The sequence below is a fragment of the Mus caroli genome, chromosome 19 (genome assembly GCF_900094665.2).
Source record: "Mus caroli chromosome 19, CAROLI_EIJ_v1.1, whole genome shotgun sequence".
NCBI lineage: Eukaryota > Metazoa > Chordata > Mammalia > Rodentia > Muridae > Mus > Mus caroli.
The window spans coordinates 1,063,927-1,086,175 of NC_034588.1; the positions used below are offsets into that span (position 1 = coordinate 1,063,927).

Genomic DNA, 22,249 nt, shown 5'->3' on the forward strand with positions numbered 1-22,249 from the left:
AAACTCTGTCTCCAAAAAAAAAAAAAAAAAAAAAAAAAGTATTTACATTCATTGAAAAGACCAGAATTCATATCCCCAGAAACCACATAATGCCAGGTGGACATGGCATCCTGCCAGTAATTACAGCATTGAAAGGAAGAGCAGGGGACCTCAACAAGCTGGAGACCAAGACTAGCCACATCAGATACAAGCTCTGTGGTGTCTGATAGACCCTGCCTCAACTTTTAAAGTAGATGAATGACCCAAGGTTCCTAATATACACATATCCATCAATGCACACTTGCCTACATTCACACTCATGAAAAGAAGGAAAATCAAGACCCAGACACTAAATTTCTACCACAGCATTAGATGCTGTGTAGCTTGTCTTCCTGGGACCTTGAATGCTGAAGGGCTAACAAAGAGCTGACAGAAGCAAAAACTGACTTAAATTTCCTTTTTTTTTTTTTTATGATCAGGAAAAGTACAGGGCTGGCAGCAGCAACCTAACCTCATTCTCTCTGTATCTAGTGCAGTCACCAATCCTGTAATGCCTTACACACTGGCAGTTACAATGGCCCCCGACAGCCATGGCACAGGACTACTTCCCCAAACTGCATTGCATCAGTTCTAAGCAGTACTGACAACAGCCTAATGTTTCCTGCTGGTCCTCTAGGTCAGAGGCAGGTCTGGCTGCTCACCTACCTGGCAGCCTATTGACCAGCCACGTCAGCTGCTTTTTGGAGATGTTAGTCCAGCTGAGGTCGAGGCTTACTGGCTGCCGCTTGATGATACCACTGAGAGCTTGTGGTACGATGGCCTTACACCTACTCAAGTCAATTTTTGTCCAAAGTCGTTTATCACAGCACCTGTAAGACAGAAGAGAATTTAACTAACTTGACATTCCTGTCAAAGACGCTCCCAAGGCACTGTGCTAGAAAACTTCTTAGTAAAGGCTCAATACCTGAAGGTCATTCCTGTTAAGGTCTCTAGAAACCAGCAGTCTCGGTCATTTTCTACCTCAGAGTCAGGCAAACACTGCCCCCACCCCTTTATAACTAGACACTTTATAGATCCAGGATAGGTTGGGCATGGTTTGGCAAGTCTACACAATAGTTTGCTGTATTCTCTTCCTTTGTACTAAAATGGCTCCTATTATACAGTGTAAAAAAAAGAAAACATTTAAATAATTTTTAGACACAGACTTTAATCTTTAACTTGGTTACAAGATTTTTGACTTCTTACTGCCTAGAATTTCTTAGCTTGCTTCTTTCCCTTCTTAGTTATAGTTACGTGGAGCTGAGGGAGATGAAGGATGCTACCCAACATCACCACATCTTGCCGTGAGCTTACTACTGTCTCAGGCAAAGTGAGGTTCTCTATCAATCTAGACAGCTCTCTTTCACACTAAGTCATTTGGTTCCCTGCTAGCTTAACATCTAGCCAGTCCATCCAAAACTGATAGTGAGAGGCCTTCCTTCCCACTCTACTCTACAATGTTATAGTCTCCAGGTCAGCCTGCCTGGCAGGACACAAGGGAATAGGTATTGGGAGTCTTATGTGCCTTCTTGGCCTGGAAACCAAGGATTAGAGACTAGGAAGCCTACTTGCTTGACAAAAAGAAATTAAGATAATCTGGGTAGATCACATAAATTTCAAGTCAAGAAATAAGATTTGTACTGACAAAGGTATTACAATTGACAAAAGTCTCACTGATAGCACACCAATGTTGATGGTAGGAGTCCTTAAATAAAAAAACAACAAACAAAACAAAACAAAAACCAAAACCTAACACACATACATACTACATCTCAGAGTACACTGCTGGACCCATCCCAGAGGCTCTGATTTAGCAGGCCTGGGGATCTGCTTTTCTTTCCTTCTCATGCTTTAGCACAGATTGGTCTGGAGCTATAAGCCTTTGCTCACCCCAAACTGCAGATCTTTCTGCCTGTGTCTCATGGATGCTGGTATCATACCTGTAATATCACACTCCGGCACTACCATACTATGACAAGTTTCTAGACATATTCTGCTGGTCAAGACACCACAAATTTTAGGAACAACAGTAACAGTGTGTAACCAAAATAAAAATTATACACCTTTCTAGAAAACCTCACAATGCTCCATAGCAATCTCTTCATTAGTTCTTGGGATTTCCCCACTAAATGTCTGTTAAACTGGAGGAGAAATGGTCCATTAGGAAGGATAATTAAGTCTCAGTTTCAGAACTGGGCTCCACTTGTTGAAGAAAGGAATAATTCAAGTTTGGGGGATAATTCAAGTGGAAGCGAACTCGGAAGGGAAGACCAAGGGTACTAGAACCGGAGTATTAGGAGCACCGTCAAGTTTGTAAAGTTCGCCTGCTCCTCTTGGTGCAATAACAGCTCGTCACAGATTCTCCACCAGCACAAGGTAAGTTAGGGGAGGGAAGACAAGCTCACAACCTATCAGACTGTACAAAAATCCATTCTTTAAATTGGTTTCCCTCCCCCCAGCTGAGACAGGGAAACAAAGGGCAGGCAGAAGAGGCAAAGGCTCCAATTCCCCTAACATCTGCAGGTACGCACAGAGCAGGTCTATTTATGCCTGACAATATCAAGGTGCACACAGAAGCCCTGTCACCTACCCCCTGCCCCTGCATCCCTGCTCACCATTTATACCATGTCTTGCACACTCGCATACATTCACAAAGTTCTTTGCGGCTGAGGTAGCGGAAGACAGACATCCAGACCTCCCGCTGCATCCAGCTTTCGTCTCCATCCTGAGCCCAACTGCCCCGGCCATTCAGCCTGGCTGCACCCCCCTCCTCTGCACTGTCATCTTCCTCCTCCTCCTCCTCTTCCTCCTCCTCTCCCCCAAGCCCCTCCTCATCCCCATGCTGGGGGTTTCGGGCTGGGCAGTGCTGCATTAGCACGCGGGGGTTAGGGCGAAGGTTGGCAGAGGAGGCCGTGATGGCCTGCAGCTTGGGCACAATGGATGTCCCGTGGAGCTCTTTGGTGGGCCTCTGTAGAGTGACTGTGAGGTACGATCCCCGGATCTTGGCTTTCTCAACTTCAGACAGCTCCTTTTTGCCGCTGGGATTGTTCTCCTTTTCCCGTACCATGGTGCGCTCGGTGGCTTGTAGCCGCAGCAACTGCCGCCGTTTGAAGCGTTCATCACGGCTGGCACTGTGGTGGTCGCTGGGGCCAGCCCCAGGGGATGACCGAGTCACCATACCCCGGGGAGAAACCGGGTCGTGGATGAGCTGCAGCATGGAAGTAGGTGAGTGAGGCGGGGGTGTGAGAGGCTCCTCGCAGCTCCTCAGGGGCCGTAAGACTTTGGCTTGTACAGCTTCTTCATCACTCTCTTCTATTTTCCGCTTCTGCAAAACGCATAGAAAACAAACACCACTGCTTCCCCCCCTAAACTCTTTAAATAAGCCCTGTCACTGCTGCTTAAGGGGGCTGTTTCCTCTAAGCTGGTGATTCAGATTGCCAAGATCAGCAACTGAGCTCACATGCGAACCCAGGCCATAGAATGATAATTTCAGTACACAAAATCCTTAAATGGTCACTTGGGAAACCTACCCATGAGAAAAGGTTTGTGGCCACGTACAGAGGAATGAAATCTAGAAATATAAGGCTCTGATTCTACATTCTATCATATTCACTGCACCTCGTTTTTTTGGTAACTCTGGTAAAAAGGCTATTTTAGCATTACAACTCTACCACTTGTGTACATTCTGCAGTATCTCAATCCAACTCTGTCAGGAACCAAGCCACTGCAGAGACTTCACTATGATTATGGTGAAGAATCCTGCTAGGTCCAGACCTCATCCTGTAGTGCCTGTGCTTTTCTGAAACCCGTCCTTTCCTGTGATCACCCTTGACTGTGCTGAGACAAAACTCAACCAACATATGCCGCTAAATATTCTGTTAATAAGTAAGATTTTCCATAAGGAGACATTCTGTCACCAGCAACACTCTGGGTCTGTATTTCTTTTGTTCTTTACATTCTTGGTCAATACTGAGGCAATGACCATCTTTGTTCTGGAGGCTATTTTGCACAGAATATTAAAATGTAGCAAAGCCACAGCTTCTGCCATTCTCAACAGCACCAGTAAAGACAAATTAAAATGTTGCTAGTCCAAGAATGTGGAATAAGAACTCTGGTAGTAGTCAGCTCCACAAACCCTCATCCTCAAAAATATTTCAACGCAGCCAGGCATGGTACACACACCTTGATTTTCAGCACTGGGGAGGCAGAGGCAGTTGGATCTCTTTGAGTTCAAAGCCAACCTGATCTACATAGTTGAATTCCAGACCAGCTAAGGTTACACAGTGAGACTTTGTCTCAAAATAGCAAACAAGAAAATCTTAAGTAAGAGTTCTACTGCCCCAGAACCCAAGTGGAAGAAATAAAGATAAAGATAATCAATTTCCTTTAGGCTTCTTCTTCATGCCTGTGCAGGATCCCTGAAGAACTGACAGGAGGCAGCCATCTTCTACTGTCTGTGCTCTTAACAGATCTAGCCTTGCCAGCTTGAGTAACCAGAGTCCTTTTGGCATACTGATACTACTGGTAACCATTAGGGCAACAACCTTAGATGTCCTGGGCTAAGGTCATGAAGCTCGTCTCTATTCTCTCTAGTAGAATGGCTGCTTCTGAATTGCACATTTGGGTGCATGGGGCAAGTAAGGACAAAGAGCTAAAGATGAACCCCCCCCCCCAAAAAAAGTAAACCTGCTTAACCGGATACTCTAGTATATGAATCCAGTAAGTAACAGCACCATAGGCCAAGCCTGGCTCCCCTCTAGTTACATAGTTACATTCCTCAGGACAAAGTTGCATACCTAATTCTCCAACTCAATAGCACAGGGATGGTTCCTGCCTTTCTAGTACCCTAAAGAATAAAAAGGACATCAGGACTCCTAAGTGGAACAGTTAATTAGTAATATAAAAATCAAAACTAAAGATAAAACAAAAATACAAAAGCAAAATAAACAAACAAACCCCAACAAACTGGAGGGGGAAGGGGAATAACCAGAAAGGGAGGATAAAAAGATATTAAATAAATAAAACCAAAATAATCGTGGGTCAGAGAAAGCCCTTGGATATTATTGTAAAGGCCACTGCACAGCAACCTACCAGACTGAACATTTCCTTTACCTGGGCTTTTTCCGAGCTGTCTTCCTGGTAACACTTTGGGCACTCCCAGCAATTTGGCAATTCCTCGTTCAGTAACCCCTCTCCATCCATCTATAGGCAGATAGAGATGTTTTAAAAAGTTAGTCACTTCTGCCTTCTACATCACACAGTAAAACAGGTAGGAAAAAACTGAAAGAGCTGTTGATTTCTAAACATACTGGTCTACATGGGAATTAAAGACTGAGATCTAATGAGCAACAAACAGTCCTAACACTGGCTTTCAGCCACCTTGATTCTTGGCTGCTTGACCAAAGCTAGGCTCCCTGAAGACTTTTCAGGGTCTGGGCCAGTTTAGATTTGAGTTTTTTTCTCCTAAATATCTCATGTCAATGTCACCAGGCTTGATCTTGTTATTTGGGCAAAGTAATGAGATTCAGAGATCAATATTTCAGTGACTCAGTGTTCTCAACTGTAAAATGTAAATTCATGTAACAAGGTATGAACTCAATTGCTTGAGAACAAACCCTGGTTTGTGGTAAGGACTAAGTTCAAAGCGTTTATGGCTAGATTACAGTGGCATTTGCTTGTAATTTCAACACTTGGGAGACAGAGGCAGAAGTAAATTTAAGGGCAGCCTAATTTACAAACTGAGTTCTGAATGAGCCAGTACTACACAGGGAGAATGTCTCAATATAACAGCATATCCACCCACCTACCCATCAACCTACCCACCTTTGAGATGGGGTAGGGTGGGGTGTCTTACTATGTTACCAACGCTGATTTCAAACTAAAGGTATTTTCTCACCTCAGAGTAACTGGGATACAGGCATGTCATCATGCCAGTCACTCATGTACCTGAAACCTAAATTTGACAGATCCAGTTTCACAGGCATGTTCCACCTGGGGCATTTTAGGAATATATAATTTAAATCATATGACTCCACCTTTGAGGTTGCATTCTAAATATCCCACCCCTTCCCCAATCACCTTTGCCACCATCCCTTTAAGCTTATATTCTGAGATATAATGAGGGATGTAGCACGGACACCTAGGAGCTTGAAGCATCCTCAAACATGTCTTCAAGTTTCATTACAATGGCCTTAAGATTTCCAACGCACTCTCCAGGGCCCTCTGGGATATGTCCCATGACCACTGGGACACGAACTGGTCTGTTTTGTATACCATTCTCTTCTCAAAAATTACTAGATAGCCTGATACACAGGAGACACCTGAACAATGGGCTACTTTTCTCCTCTGTGACTAGGCAGCTCAAAGTCCACAGTAGGGATAGTACCAGCCTCTACTGACAGGTGTTCCACTCTCTTGTCAAGGGCCTTTAGGCATCTATTTACCTGGAGGCAGCCAGGATGAACTATCTCGTTGCAGATGCAGCATTCCATGAGTTTCTTTTCAAAGTCCTGTGTCTCTTCATTCTGATCTACTTCTCCACAGAGAGAACACGTAACTGAATGAGGCAGTCTGGGCTACAAGAAGACAAAGATCAGAAGACCAGATTTTGAACCTTTAAATTTCATAGTCCCTTTAAATGAAGATAGGAGACTTGGTTCACTTGGGGTGTACAAAGACAAGCTAGTAAGCAGAGGGGGTTTTGGTGGGGCAATGACTGACAAAGACTTGGGACTAAACTGCCTAGAAACTAGACCATCAAAGGCAATTAATTCATTCTTTGTTGGCTTGTCTTCAGGGGGCTGGAGAGATGGCTCAGCAGTTAAGAGCACTGACTGCTCTTATAGAGGTTCTGAGTTCAAATCCCAGCAACCACATGGTGGCTCACAACCATCCGTAATGGGACTCAATGCGCTCTTCTGGTGTGTCTGAAGACAGCTACAGTGTACATAAAATATACATAAAATAAATAATTCTTTTTTTTTGGTTTTCGAGACAGGGTTTCTCTGTATAGCTCTGGCTGTCCTGGAACTCACTTTGTAGACCATGCTGGCCTCGAACTCAGAAATCCACCTGCCTCTGCCTCTGCCTCCCGAGCGCTGGGATTAAAGGCCTGCGCCACCACGTACGCAAAATAAATAATTCTTCAAACAAACAAACAAACAAACAAACCCAAAAAAGACAACTTCCTTCTAAACCCATCTCAGTTGAGTCTCCCTGACTTTACATATATACAATTTCTCTGGCACCAATACCAAGCCTTGCAAAATTTTCACTCGGATCACTTACTGCTAAGCACTGTCGGAGGACACAGGATTGCTTCATGCGTCCAGGTCCACCAAATTTCTTCATGTCCCTGCAGTAGTGGCAGACTCCACATTCTCCTTGCACACAAGCTTTGCATTTCCTGCACCGAACTCTTCTCCGCCTGGCTCCTGACACAATGGGGGAGGCTGCAGCAGGCCTTACAGGTGTTAAGCGTGGAGCTGGCTTCATGGTGTGAGGCTTTGTGATGGGAATTGTGGGAACCCTCACCTTTGGCCTGGCAGGGAATTTAAGCTGGAAAAAGAAAGCATGGTCAACCATATCCAGCTGCTTTAAAACTGAAGAGGGCAGAAGACTGCATGGTAATGTACCTGGCCTAGGATTGGCAAAGAGATGTCTGTAGGCAAAACTGGCCACAGTAGATTTTTTTTTTGCCCCCCCCCCAGTAGATTTTTATAAATAAATCTTTATAAATAACTTTTTACTGGAACAAAGCCATGCTTTATTTATGCATGTACTATCTATGGCCATTTTCAAATGCTATAGAATATGACATTTTTGTCTGGGTGGCATACAAACACACAGAATCTCCACAGAAAAATTTGCTAACCTCTGTCTTAACACTCTGCTATCTCTTTTAATTTAGAGAGCTGTAAGACCTGCTTCTCCCTAAAGCTTTCTGGGTTAAGTCTGATGGATGGTACTTATGACAAACCCCTAAACAGGATGACAAAGTCCTAGATGCCTTATTCATTTATCACTCCAAATGGAAGCTCACATGAATTGTTATACTGCATCTAATAACATTTAAGTGTGGAATAAATTTCAATGTTTATGATTTTAATACATGTTTATTTACCCTGCTAGAAACCTTTTCAAGGATAAGAAACATATCTTATATTCCTTTAGTTTCTCACAATTTCTTAAATAATTTTCTGCCATGAAATAGCCAACAGCCATAAATGACTGAATTGTTTTGAGGCAGTCGCTCATGGCAAGTGAGATTCCTAGACCCAGGAAGAGGGAGGTGGCTCTTTAAAGATACTATTCAAGTTGAGTAGTGAAGGCCCAGAGGCAAGTGGATCTTTTGAGTTCCATGACAGCCAGGGCTACACAGAGAAACCCTGTCTCAAAAAACCAAGAAGACAGATATTCAACCCAACACTTTAACATCTGCCTAATCCGGCTTTGCTGGAGAGAAGCTTAGTGTGGCTCACAGTCAGGACAGAAGACCCTGTCACTGACAGCAAGGTAAAAAGTTACACAGGAAGTAAGCTATGAAGTATGTAAAACAAAGGACAGACAATGTATTTGCTGATGGAAATTCTTTTTAATCTTAGCTGGGTGTGATAGCAATCTACCTGTAATCCTAGCAAATAGGAGGTAGAAGCAGGTCATGAATTCAAGGTCAGCTCTGTAAACTTGCTGAGACCCTGTTTCAAAAAGGGCAGAGTGGTAAATTCTTAAGCTCATGGTCTCACCGTATCAACAACAGAACCTCCCAGTTATCAGATACATATGGACAGGTTTAAACTAGCTTTCCCTCATATTTAGCTGAGTTTCTGCGCCAGAAGAATAATGATATCTACTTTGGTCAACAATGTAGCAAAGCATCTGAACCTGGTGATAGTTTTGTTAAGTCAACTTCAAAGAGAGACAATTACCCTGAACTATGAGTCAGAACAAAACCAAGTAATGATTAACCATCCGTATTTTATTTATTTCCTCATTTATTGAGATAGGGTTTTGCTATGTAGCCCTGACTGGCCTGGAGAACTTACAACAATTTTTCTCCCTCTATTTTCTGAGTGCTGGGATCAAAGAAAGGCCTGTACCATATGCAGGCCCATTGAGTTTTTGTTGTTGTTTTTGTGAGACAGGGTCTCACTCTGTAGCTCCGGCTGTCCTAAAGTCACAATATAGTCCAGGATACTCTCAAATTCGTAGAGATCTACCAGCTTCTGCACAGCCTTTCCTGAGTATCAAGGCATCAATCAAAACCTATCTGTGTCTAGCTGTCTTTTGATTCCAGAATACTAATGACAAATTGGCAATCAACTTAAGTGGCTTGAAGATCAAGCAGAAGATTCTCTTACCTTATCCCTTTTTGGCCACTGTACTATAGGGACTCCGGTGAGGGCTAACTTGGGATCACTACTGGCAAGTTCTTCCAGCAAAATCTAAAAACCAAAGAGAATAAGCTGAGTATGGCCAACACAAAGCCAAGCACCCTCAACAGCATTCAGACTCAGCCTCCCCCTTGCCCTGTGAACACCACAAGATGGACAGGACAGGTTGGCTACATTTCCCCTTCATACAGACTTAGGGCAAATCACATACATCAACAATAAAAACAATAAAAAGAGAAACCTCAGAGTACTGCTATCTGCTACTGAGACCTTTGAACGCCAGTAATTCTAGGTGGGAGGAAGCAGGTCTACCCTCAGCCCCAGGCCAGCCTGGGCTACACAGTGAGGCTTTATCTCAAACAATGACAGAAACCTCTTTGCTCAACTCCCTATCTATATATTTCTAAGAAATGAAAGCAACTAGATACTAAAGTGTTACATTGTTATTTATGAAGCAATTTTATAAAGGTACAGGATAGTAAAACTTTTCATTACTTCTGTACTTTTCTGGTTTTTTTGTTTGTGTTTTGTTTTTCAAGACAATGTTTTTCCACACAGTCCTGGCTATCTGGGAAGTCTCACTGTAGACCAGGCTGGCTTCAGCCTCATAGAGATCTGCCTGTTTGTGCCTCCCTGTTTATACTGGAATTAGAGTGCAGCTTCTTCTGCACTTTTCAATGGCAGCAATTATTATCAGTTTTTGTTTTTATTTTGTAGATGTGGGCAAAGGGGCATCAAAATAAATGGCTAATATCAAGTTTGCAGCACAGTATAACCTTAACGTCCTGGTTCAACAGAAGACTTAATTCTGGGGGAGAAGAGGAAGCAGTCCTGGGGATTAAACCCACAACCTCACACATGCACATTCTAGGCTAATGTTCTACCAGTGAGTTACACATCCCCAGATACAGACTGGTTCCACAGCTGATCACAGCTGCATGCCCGCCCTCTGGGAGGTCACAGTGCGCGCGCACAGGCAAGCAGCAGAGTTTGCTTTGCATGTATAGCGATTAATAGGAAATAAACAGTCTTAGATCAATGGTTCTTATGACTTTAACAAACATGGATGGCTTAGTTATAATGTGATAGTAAGAAGCTGCCAGTGAATCACATTGGTTGACTTTATTTTGAGACATTTTACGTCTGAAAGAGACTCTAAACCACAAACCACCTAGTAATAAATATCCCCTTTGACTGCATGGATGGCAAAGTAATGAATGCTACAGCAAAAGAACTTAAGAGACGGGTCACCTTTTAAGTGTATACACTAGCTTTCAGCAAAAACTAATCTTTGACCTAGAAGGATTAGTGCTTGGGTCATCTTTAACGAGCATTTCCATAATCAGAACTTTTAATTACTTTTATCCTTAACCTACAGATTATGCTCTAAATTCCAGAATTAGGGCTCACAAGACCTCTTTACATTCTGAAAAAGTCCTCTATTAAGATCCCCTTTTACCAAAACTCCAGATGCCTCACACCTTCCCCCAAACGATCTCATTTTCAGTCATTTTATTTACTTCAAGTTGCTATGGCACCCTATTCTAGAGCCTCAAGCTAGCACCATACTGTGTGGGGGTGAAGAGGCTGGGTGTGGTACCACGTGGGAAAAGGTTCTGGTCTCAGCTCCTAATCTTCCTAGGGTGAAAAATTCAGGTCCATTCAAAAAGTACACCGAGGAGTGCATGGCTCCCCTCCCCCACTTTGCATACGGGAGGAGTAGGACTCTGCCCATTTCCTCTGCGGGAGAGAACTGAGCTGTCCACAAACAGGGACTTTCCACTTTCAGCAAAGCAGACTGCACAGAAAGACCCATGGTTAAGAGAGTAGAAAAGGAACTTAAGTTCACTGGAACAGTTTAAGTCCACCTGCAAGACTTTTGTAGGGGGCACAGAGAAGGGCAGAGAGACAAACTGCGGGCTGCGCTGGGTGGGGGCAGTTAACACACACACACCACTCAATTACTGGGGTATGTGTGGGTGTGGAGGGAAATGCACATTTCCTTCCTAGCCTAAATTCGGTGGGGCCAAGTCCGCAATGGTTTCGTTAAAAAAAAAAAAAAAGAAAAAGAAAAAAGAAAGAAAGAAAAAAAGACAAGACTGTAGCTGAGGTCCTAGGAGAAACCATAAAAAAGCCACCACCACTCACCAGTAGGGATTCAGGATCAGGGAGCGGGGGTGGGGGTGGGTGGAGTGCGGAAAGGCTCTGCCTATCTAGGTTCCAGGCATTTGGGAGAACATTCAAACACAGGCCCACACCCCAGAGAACAGAGAAGGGAAGGAGAACGGAGGGCCCTCTGATCAAGCAGTAAGTACCCCACAAAGCCAAGCACCCCAATTCCAAAGCACATCCCACCAGCTAGAGAACAAGTGTTAACAACGGCTCAAACACAACTAACACACGCATTGTCCTGGACTCGCCCAGCAGGCAGTTCTGCCTTCTGCAAGAGACAAAGTCTCTACAGTTATACACACCCCAAACCAGAAAAAGCTTGCCAACCGACCGCCTGACCTTGCATTTCTTGCTGCTCTGGAGCTGCAGAGGCTCTTGGGTGAAGTTTCCCCAGCGCCTTTGTTTTGTTTTCTGTGTTGAAGTTGTGCGGAAGGAGTTAGCTTTTCTGCTTCTAGGAAAATCCTGATTTCCGAGAAAATCCCGAATCTCCCAGAGCATGTAAGGTAGGGCAGTCCTGCTGTAGCCCGTCAGGCTACTCAGAGCAGCGTGGAGCACTCTGAGCTCCTTCTAAAGCCCTTCAGCTCAGCCGCGGCTTCCTGTGCCTGTGAACAATGCTGCTGCGTCACCCACATGCAGCTCCCAGAAATGCTTTGCAACGGAAGATGGCAGGAGGGGGAGCGCAGCTCGAGCGAGCCAGCCAGGCAGAGGGCCTGGCCGTTCTGCTGCAGCACCCAGAGGGGAGGTGTTTGGCAGCCGCTCACCTCCTCGTGATTGGAGGAAGCATTGCTGGGGGAGGGAGCTTGGCCAGCTCAAGCCCCAGATCCTTCCCTCCAACACTGCAACAGGAGAACCCAGGGCTAGCCCCGGGAGGGTTCTTGGTAGCAGACTTCAGGAGGCGTCTGTGGAAGGAAAGGCTTTAACCCGATCCACAGGCTATGTATACCTACATACCTTTACAGTAGCCTCATCCCATTCCACTCGTTGTCACTTATTGCTATAACTAGAGCTCTCTCACTGACGGCTCAGATTTCATTCCTCTCTGGGATCCCAACAAGAGTCCAGCCTCTGAGGAGGAAGCTGGCAGCAGCTTGCTTTTCCCCAGCCCTTCCTAAGTTAACTGTCTGTTTCACACCTGTCCACACTCACATAGCTCCATCCCACCAGCAAGTATTTATATCAACACCTTCAGAAATACCACATTACAGGTAACACAAAGATAAAATATGGCTGTTCCCATCAACCACAAATACAGTACATGCCTACTTTTGGTTGTGACAGGGAACCATCAGCATATTTTAACTCTACACGCAGCAATCTTTTAGCAACTCCACTGTGAACAAATCAAGCTTCTCTGGTCAGAACACTTGATCCTCTTGCCTCTGTACAAGGTACAGACAGGGAGTCAGGGAACAGGCCTTCCTTCCCAGCAGCAGCAGTCCCCTCTGCCCAAGAGAATGCCTCGCATTCCAGACACCACTCTGCCAGATTTCTGTTTCTAAATCAGCTTTGCCTGCCTCATTCTTAATCCTACTGCCTCAGTTTTTAGGTGCAGGAAATATAGGTGTGACTACGTTATTGATATTCCCCATGAAGCAAACAGCCCTTCACCCTATTGACACTTCACACCATCTATTCTGTCTAGAGGTCCTCGAGCCATGGGCTGCAGAAGAAAGGGGAGGTTCACTTAGGTCAGAGGCCTACACATGTGTGTCAACATAGGAAGACAAGCTGAGCAGGAAAAGGAGCAGCAGAACTTGCATTTTCCAGATCCTCTTAATATAACTGCTGGTACTATTTTGACATAAATAAACATCTAGCTTTCACTACCATCCTGGTTTTTTAAAATGACATTTTATTTATTTATGTGTGCGGTAGATGTTAGAGGACAACTTTTATCATATGGGTCCCTGAATGGAGGTTGTCAAGTTTGGCAGAAAGCACCATTATCGTGAGTTTCTGGAATAAAGTGGCCTAATAGGCTTTCTGGGATCTGAGCTAGCACCAAGGGCTGTGTTTGTGAATGTACTTTCTGCCAGACCGTTTCCCTCCCTCTGTTGCCTACCCAGGCTTAGCTCCAACCCGTGGGGGCTTAGAGTGATCCTCCTGGACCCTCAACATGTGGCATGCGCTTATCCTCATAGTGGCTTACAGAATCAAAGAGATGCTTCTGTGTTCTTGACTGAGTTCTTCCAGGAAATGCTCACATGGTCATGCTGATCTCAGACTGCTTCTTGGCACCGTCATTTTAAGATTCCAGTTCCAAGTATATTCAGTTTATTTCATATGAAAAGTTTTGTTTAATAGTGATCTAGCTGGGGCTAGAGAGACGGCTCAGTGGTTAAGAGCACTGACTGCTCTTTCAGAGGTCCTGAGTTCAATTCCCAGCAACCACATAGTGGCTCATGACCATCTATAATGGGGTCTGATACTCTCTTCTGGTGTGTCTGAAGACAGTCACAGTGTACCCATATACATAAATAATTCTAAAAAAGAAAAAGCAAATAACAAACACCCCCCCCAACACACTGATCTAGCTATTGAGAAGTTTCTTTAAAAATGCTTATCTTCAGTGCTATCTATCCTAGAAGAATGCTAAAGTACTTTAGAAAAACATATTACCTCAAGGAAAATTGGTTATAGCAAAATCTACCCGAAAAAAATAAAGAAAAAGGAAAAAGATATGCCACTACGAAACTTACTTCAATAAATTTTCAAGTTACATATTTAATGGCCTAATTTGCCCTCTTCTGTAATTAACAATAAACGGTGGCTGACCAAAAAAAAAAAAGAGTAAACTAGGCATGGCGGCAAATATGTGCAATGCTAGCATTTAAGAAGATGAAACAAGAGAATGTACTTCAGGGCCTACTTAGGCTTCACAATGAGACCCTACCTCAAAAGCTAAGGAGGAGCTGGCAGTGTCAGCATACTTCTTTAATCTCAACACTTGTGAGGCAGAGGCAGGTGGATCTCTGTGAGTTCAAGGCTAGCCTGGTCTACCTAGTGAGTTCCAGGACATCAGGGCCATACAGAGAAACCCTGTCTTGGAAACAACCATCACCACCACCACCAGCACCAAACAGCCCAGGAAGAAGAGCATAACCTTTTTTTTTTTTGGTTTTTCGAGACAGGGTTTCTCTGTGTAGCCCTGGCTGTCCTGGCACTCACTTCGTAGACCAGGCTGGCCTTGAACTCAGAAATCCACCTGCCTCTGCCTCCCGAGTGCTGGGATTAAAGGCATGCGCCACCACGCCCGGCTCGAACCTAACCTTTTAAAACACACATAGCAGCATCTTGTTAGTGAAAATTACAAATGACAACTATTGTATTTTGTTTTATTTTACTTTTACTTTGTGTATACACGCTTTCCCTGCATGTATACACACCTACTCCATGCCTGGTAACTGAGGTAAACAGAAGCCATTGGATCCCCTGGAATTGGAGTTACAAGTGTGGTTGTGAGTTGCCTCATGGGTGCTGGTACTGGCACCTGGGTTCTCTGGAAGAGCAGTCAGTGCTCCTAAAAACTGAGCCATTTCTCCAGCCCCAGATAACTACCATTTCCGTGGTTATTTGCTACCACCACTCTGATTCAGTACTATTATACTAATGGGGTAGAGCTTAGTGTAAATTTTTAGATAAAAGATAAGTTTTTAAAAGCTTAAATTAGAGTAGCATGGATTTATTGCACTACAAAGAATGATTTCCCAATTAATAAACTGAAAGCTGTTAGTATTTATGGAATGTTATTTAAATCAATTTGTTTCATCTACCAGGACAGTTTTAGCTGGTGAAATGAGAAGACTGGTACTTCCTCCTTATTCAGGATAAACTCTTTCATCTTCCCTCAGAGTTTGCTCTGAGCCCTGTGCATAGGAAATGCATAATATATGTACTTAGCCTACTTGAATGCCCATTCTACAAATGGACTTGAAGGCCCCAGCGAACAAGACTAGTACCAGAATAAATGAATTTCATAGATTTGTAACTAGCTACTATGTTATCACTTCTTAATTACTAACAGTAAGATTTAAATTTTTTGGTGCTGATACAGAAACATTCTCTGTCATTGAAATCCACTTTCAACCTTACCTTATTATTAATTTTAACAATTTGATAGATATATTTTATATAATATATAATTTAACTTAATGTTGCAAAGTATGATTGGTTCGTATGTGTATATAATACACACTGAGGATTCTTTATCAGCAAAATAAACCAAAACAGATAGGTATAAACAAAGCAATAAAGTCCAATTAAATTCTTCCAGTTGATTGTCATCATCTTTCTAGTGCTCTGTTCACAGCAGCTTAGAATGTACTTTTAAGAACCCTTTGCGCCAGGCAGTGGTGGCGCACGCCTTTAATCCTAGAACCTGGGAGACAGAGGCAGGAGGATTTCTGAGTTTGAGGCCAGCCTGGTCTACAGAGTGTGTTCCAGGACAGCCAGGGCTATACAGAGAAACCCTGTCTGGAAAACAAAAAACAAAAACAAAAACAAAAAACCCCAAAAACAAAAAACAAAAGCCCTTTGCAATGAGCTACTTCTATGAATGGAGCCATACTATACAGTTTCACCTTCTGCCTTTTTATTATATATATTCCATGTGATTTACGTTATCCATAAACTCATACTCTTTAAATGCTCTAGTTTTTTTTTTCAATTAATCCCATTCTAACTCTATACTCTATGATTCTTCAACTCTGTAAAACTTAACATTTTAGCATGTTGAAAGTTCTTTATCACTGCACTAAAATGGACTTTTCTTCAAGGAAATATGTAGTTATGGCTATAGTCATCTCATCATTCACTATTTCTGAGAAGCAGATAGATTGTAACAATATATAATTTCTTTCTGCATAAAAGAATAAACTGCTTCCTCTTGATCCCAACTGCAACTCAGCCACTAGGAAATACGTGCTAAGTTCTCCAGTGTTGCAGAGTTCCAATCAGTGTAATGTTTTGACACCTACCCAACCAAATTATTCTAATTTTGTTAGTGGTGTTGTTTGAGACAAGGTCTCACTCTATATCCCAGATTGCTCTCAAACTCGACCTTGTTCCAGCCTTCTGAGTGCTTGGTATTTATAGGCAGGAACTATCACCTTGCCTTAAAAAGAAAGGGGTAGGGGCACCTTATTTTTAATTGTGTATAAGGGCATGTGTATGAGTAGTACAGAGTTTAGGCCAGAAGAGGGCACCAGACTGCTAGTGAAAGCATTAGCTGGAGTAAGCCAATCAACATGGATGCTGACTACCAAACTTGGATTCTCTTGAAAGAATAGGCAAAGTGGCAAGTGCTTTTAACTGCTGGGTCACCAATCTAGCCCCTTCAAATGCCTTAAAAAAGGGAGGGTTGGACTAAAACTCTCCCAGACTCAATGCTTTTTTGTTGTTGTTCTTGTTGATGCTCAGATTATCAAATTTAAGCTCTGAACTTTGTAAAACTCTCATTACACACAACTGATGGATATAGCTGCTCTCTAAGACTGGATTCAGTATTTTCTTTGTATTTTTGAAAGGGATCCTATTTTGTTGACCAGAATGATCTGCAACTCCTAGGCTCAACCGACCCTTCTGCCTCTACCTTTTGAGTAGGTATTATTTCAGGTGAGCAACATGCCATGCCCAGCTCTACAAAGGCTGCATTTTTAAAAAAAGATAGATGGATTGATTTAATATATGTGAGTACACTGTCACTCTCTTCAGAAGAGGGCATTAGATTCCATTATAGATGGTTGGTTGTGAGCCACCATGTGGTTGCTGGGAATTGAACTCAAGACCTCTGGAAGCACAGTCAATGCTCTTAACTGCTGAGCCATCTCTCCAGACCCCCAGAGGCTGCATTTTAACATCTCATTTGAGGTAAACAAGAGGAGGTATGAATGAAGTACTGAAACAAGAATCTAAACACTGTCAGTCTATTCAGACATAGGCCACTAGGTTCCTTATGTTCCAACCTGTGCCACAATGTCTCAGCCAGTATTGACAGCTATAGTTCCTAGTAATTCTTTTTTTTTTTTTTTTTGGTTTTTCGAGACAGGGTTTCTCTGTGTAGCCTTGGCTGTCCTGGAACTCACTTTGTAGACCAGGCTGGCCTCGAACTCAGAAATCCGCCTGCCTCTGCCTCCCGAGTGCTGGGATTAAAGGCGTGCGCCACCACGCCCGGCAGTAATTCTTGATAAATACAAGTTCTGTGTGATTTTCATATGGTTGGAGTCCTTTGGAAGCCTCCCCTTAACTTACCCACCTGCCTTACTGCTGCTTCCTTTTATTTTTTTCTACATTCTCTCCTGATAATCTATTAGACCACCTTTTCCTTTAATCTCCATACAAAGGCCAAGCATGGCAGCTGATACACACTTGTGATCCTAGTACCAAAGACACTCAAGTAGGAAGATTCCTAATTCGAGGTCAGCCTGGGTTCCCCAGCAAGACTCTCCCTAAAAACCAAACCAAACAATTTTTCTTTATTTAAGCTATATTAAATTGCTTACTTAAGCAAGTTTTTCTATTTCTAGCAGAAACTTTGACCTTGAACAGTAAAATACTGTAGTATAATGGTTGTATCTACAACTGGATTTAGTTAAAATTAGATCCATAGACATACTTAGAACTGAATTTTTTTTTTTTTTTTTTTTTGAGACAGGGTTTCTCTGTATAGCCCAGGCTGTCCTGGAACACTTTGTAGACTAGGCTGGCCTCGAACACAGAAATCCACCTGCCTCTGCCTCCCGAGTGGCTGGGATTAAAGGTGTACGCCATCACGCCCAGCTGAGATACTCATTTTTATGAACTAGAAACACACAGACCAGAAGAATGTTGTATGATAATCTTAGGAATTGTTTTCTTTTTATAGATTTTTCTAAAGATAATTATTCAAGTTAAACAAGTCTCCAAAGTCAAAATTTATTGTTTCCCACATGCACTTGAGATGGAATAGCTGCAAAAAAGAGGTTGTTGTAGATATAGGTACAGACACCTAATTTCTGACAAAGATATTAAAATATACATTGAAAAAAGACAGCTTCACCAAATGATGTTTCAAAAACTAGCTTAGACTATCTATGTAAAAGATCAGACTCTTTTACTCTAAATACAAATAAATTCAAAATGGGTCAAAGATCTGTAACATCAAAATTGACAGAAGAAAACAGGGATGAGGGCTAGTGAGGCCATTCAGTGGGAAAAGGGCACCTGCTGCTAAGTCTGGAAACCTGCGTTTGATCCCTGAAACCCACGTCATAGAAAGAGAGAAGTAATTCCACACTAAAACAGTATGTTTTTTAAAAAAATTAGAAGCTGAGTTTACCAGCAGATACCTTTAATCCCAGAACACAGGAGGAAGAGGCAGAGGAAGGCAGCTCTCTGAATTTGAGGTCAGCTTAGTCCATATAGTGAGTTCCAGGACAGATAGAGCTATGTTGAGAGATCCAGTTTCAAAACCAAGCATACCTCCAATAACAGGGAGGAGCCTGGGGGCTCGAGAGATAGATGGCTCAGTGGTTAGAAGCTCTTGTGGCTCCTTTAGAGGACAGAAGTTTGGTTGTTCAGCTCACCGGATGTGGCTCAGGAATACCTATAACTCCTGTTCCAGGAATCTAACACTTTCCTCTGACCTCAACAGGCAGGCACACACATATAAGTAACATTTTATTTTATTTTAAGACATGGTATCTCTGTGTAGTCTTAGCTTTTCTGGTGTTCACTCTGATCAGGCTGGCCTGGAAAGGTGTGAGCCATCACCACCACCTGGCTAAAATTAAAAAACAACCCCCCCACCCCCAAACATAATACACTTCAGGATGTATTTGTAAGCCAGGTATGGTAGCATACACCTTTAATCCCAACAACTAAAGAGGCAGAAGTAGGAGGATATTTGTGAGTTTAAGACTGTCCAGGTCTGGCTGGTGAGATGTCTCAGTGGGTAAGAGCACCCAACCGCTCTTCTGAAGGTCCAGAGTTCAAATCCCAGCAACCACATGGTGGCTCACAACCATCCGTAACAAGATCTGGCGCCCTCTTCTGGAGTGTCTGAAGACAGCTACAGTGTACTTACATATAATAAATAAATAAATCTTAAAAAAAAAAAAAAAAAAAGACTGTCCAGGTCTATACAGGAAATTCCAAGACAGCCAAGGCAACATAGAAAAGACCTGATTTGGAGAGATAACTCAGTGGTTGAGAGCATGTATCCAAAGAACCAGAATTAAATCCCCAGCATTTGTCTTATGCAACTCAACACACAAAAACTTCAGCTCCAAGAGAATCTGATACCTCTGGTCTCTTCAAACACATGTACTCATGTGTACATACCCCACACAAATTATACATTATCATTTATTAAAAAATAAAACAAAGCCAGGTGGTGACGGTGGTGCAGGCCTTTAATCCCAGTGCTTCTGAGGCAGAGGCAGGCAGATCTCTAGGAGTTTGAGGCTGCTTTGGCTTACAGAGTGAGTTCTAGGACAGCTAGGACTATATACAGAGACCAAATCTCAAAAAACAATAAATAAAAGAAATACAAATGCTCAATGAATATCTGAAAAGGTGTATTCAGACATCAATACAAAGCAAACTAAAGCTGCTGTGAGATTTCATCTCATTCTGGTTCAAATACTGACAAAGACAATCAATGACTGGAGCTGGTTATAGTAAAGAGTTTGCCGTGCAACCCTCAGGACCTGAGTTCAATCTCTATCCCACTGCAATACACAGGCCTTAGTCTAATCATGATAATAATGATAATACAGAAAAAAAGAAATCTAGTGATAATGTTAGTGAGGACCTGTGAAAAAAGGAATTCTTATACTTTCCTGGTAGAAATGCAACTTGGTACAGGAGTTGTTGAAGTCAGTATGATTGTTCCTCAAAAAACTAAAAGAAGAGCTACTACATAATCCAGCTACAATACTGGGTATATATACTTGAAAGATTCCAATTCACCAATCCACAAATATTTGGATAGACATTTTTATTGCTGGACTATTCATAATAGCTAAGAAATGTAACCAGCTGAGGTGCCTATTAACAGATAAATGGGTAATGAAAGTGTGGCTCATAATTATACAATAAAGTTTTTGAAAAATAAAACCATGGCATTTCAAGAAAATGGATGGAACTGCAGGTTATTACTGCAGTAGAATCTGTATTTGTGTTGGGGGAGAATGGGGTAGAAGGGAAATCATAGGAGGAAAGAACACAGGGTAAAGAAATACATGTGACATGAAGGCAGAAAGGGAGACTAGGGTAGGAAGGGAAGCACCGGGAATATGATTAGGCAGACAGAATCAGCTTCTGGCCAGTCCCCGTCTCACCGTAGGAATGTTAGGGTCACAGGTGGACACCACTGCGTTAACTTTTGCCTTATTTGTTTTTGTTCTTTTTTTTTTTAAAATACAGAGCCTAGGAACTAAAGCAAGGTCCTCATGCTTATGACTGATAAGGAGAGCAGAAGGGTCTCAGTGAGTCCCAGGCTAGGCTGGTCTACATAGTGAGTTCCAGACCAGTTAAGAGTGAGACCCTGCCTCAGAAAACAAAAATAAAAATGTATATGAATGTACCTGATATACCATCTCCAGGAATTATACTCAGGCAATCAGGTCTACTCACTGAGCCATCTCACCTGCTCTGCCCACCCAACATTTTAGTGGTAAGCTTCGTTTTTAGCACTAAGTTTAAATCAACACTAGATACATGTATGTTCCCATTTCCAAAATGGTGAGTTAATGTCACTCTAGAAATTGAAACACTGGGCAGCACTTACTTACACAGGCACATATTAATTAACTTCCTTGTAATTGAAGCATCCATAATCCCTGTACTTTTTCTCCCTCCAAATCAAGAAACTTGACTTTTCTGCACATGTCAATGGCTGCTTACCTTTACATCAGCAATCAGAGCATCTTCGTCTTCTATCCCTGTGGGGACACACTTCTTGTGCAGTGGCAGTGACTCTAACTTATCTACAAGACATCGAAGACCTTCAAGTTCAAAATGGGTGAGATGCACTTGCCTATCCTTTTTAGGGCTACATTGGGGATCCCAAACTTGGCCATTGTGGGATCCCCGGCTAGAGTCTGAGGATGAGTCTCCAGACAAAGTTTTCTTCAGACTTGGAAGACTTCGGCAGGCTTTGCCAAGTCCATCGTAATCCAGGTTGACTCCATTAGCAACAGGGCTGGTCAGCACAGATCGCTTATTGTTCATGCGTCGGGCTTCTCTGTCCACCCCTTCCTCATCACCATTTCCAGACTCCAACTCATTTAATTCCATATCTACAAAAAAGATAAATGCTAGTTGTCTAGTTTATCAAAAAGAGGAAAAGCTTTGTCCAAAGACTTTGGACAATCGGTCCAAAGTTATAGATGACAAGACCAATGTTTCTGAAAATCACAGTTACAAACAGAAATAACCCTGTAGGAGTTGGGTGGGGTGGTGCACACCTCTACCCCCAGTGTACTGATAAGGAGAGCAGAAGGGTCTCAGTGAGTCCCAGGCTAGGCTGGTCTACATAGTGAGTTTCAGACCAGTTAGAGTGAGACCCTGCCTCAGAAAACAAAAATAAAGGACCCTGATATAGCTGTCTCTTGTGAGACTAGGCCGGGGCCTAGCAAACACAGAAGTGGATGCTCACAGTCAGCTATTGGATGGATCACAGGGCC

The 22,249-nt window shown here is 42.8% G+C and overlaps 1 protein-coding gene across 5 annotated transcripts in view; it reads right to left on the minus strand.

Moving 5' to 3' along the window:
• Positions 1 to 22,249, minus strand: part of Kdm2a (lysine demethylase 2A) — an 82,066-nt gene that overhangs the window by 3,979 nt on the left and 55,838 nt on the right. For 4 of the 5 annotated variants that reach the window (XM_029472319.1, XM_029472320.1, XM_021151213.2 and 1 more), the window contains 7 exons: positions 21,468 to 21,862; positions 9,378 to 9,461; positions 7,306 to 7,575; positions 6,462 to 6,593; positions 5,131 to 5,220; positions 2,634 to 3,343; positions 685 to 848 (listed from right to left, as the gene is read on the minus strand). In XM_029472319.1, coding sequence (XP_029328179.1) covers positions 685 to 848; positions 2,634 to 3,343; positions 5,131 to 5,220; positions 6,462 to 6,593; positions 7,306 to 7,575; positions 9,378 to 9,461; positions 21,468 to 21,862 — 1,845 coding nt within the window. Of the gene's footprint in view, positions 1 to 684; positions 849 to 2,633; positions 3,344 to 5,130; positions 5,221 to 6,461; positions 6,594 to 7,305; positions 7,576 to 9,377; positions 9,462 to 11,921; positions 12,337 to 21,467; positions 21,863 to 22,249 lie in introns of those variants that run through there. The other variant, XM_021151215.2, reaches the window with a different exon arrangement.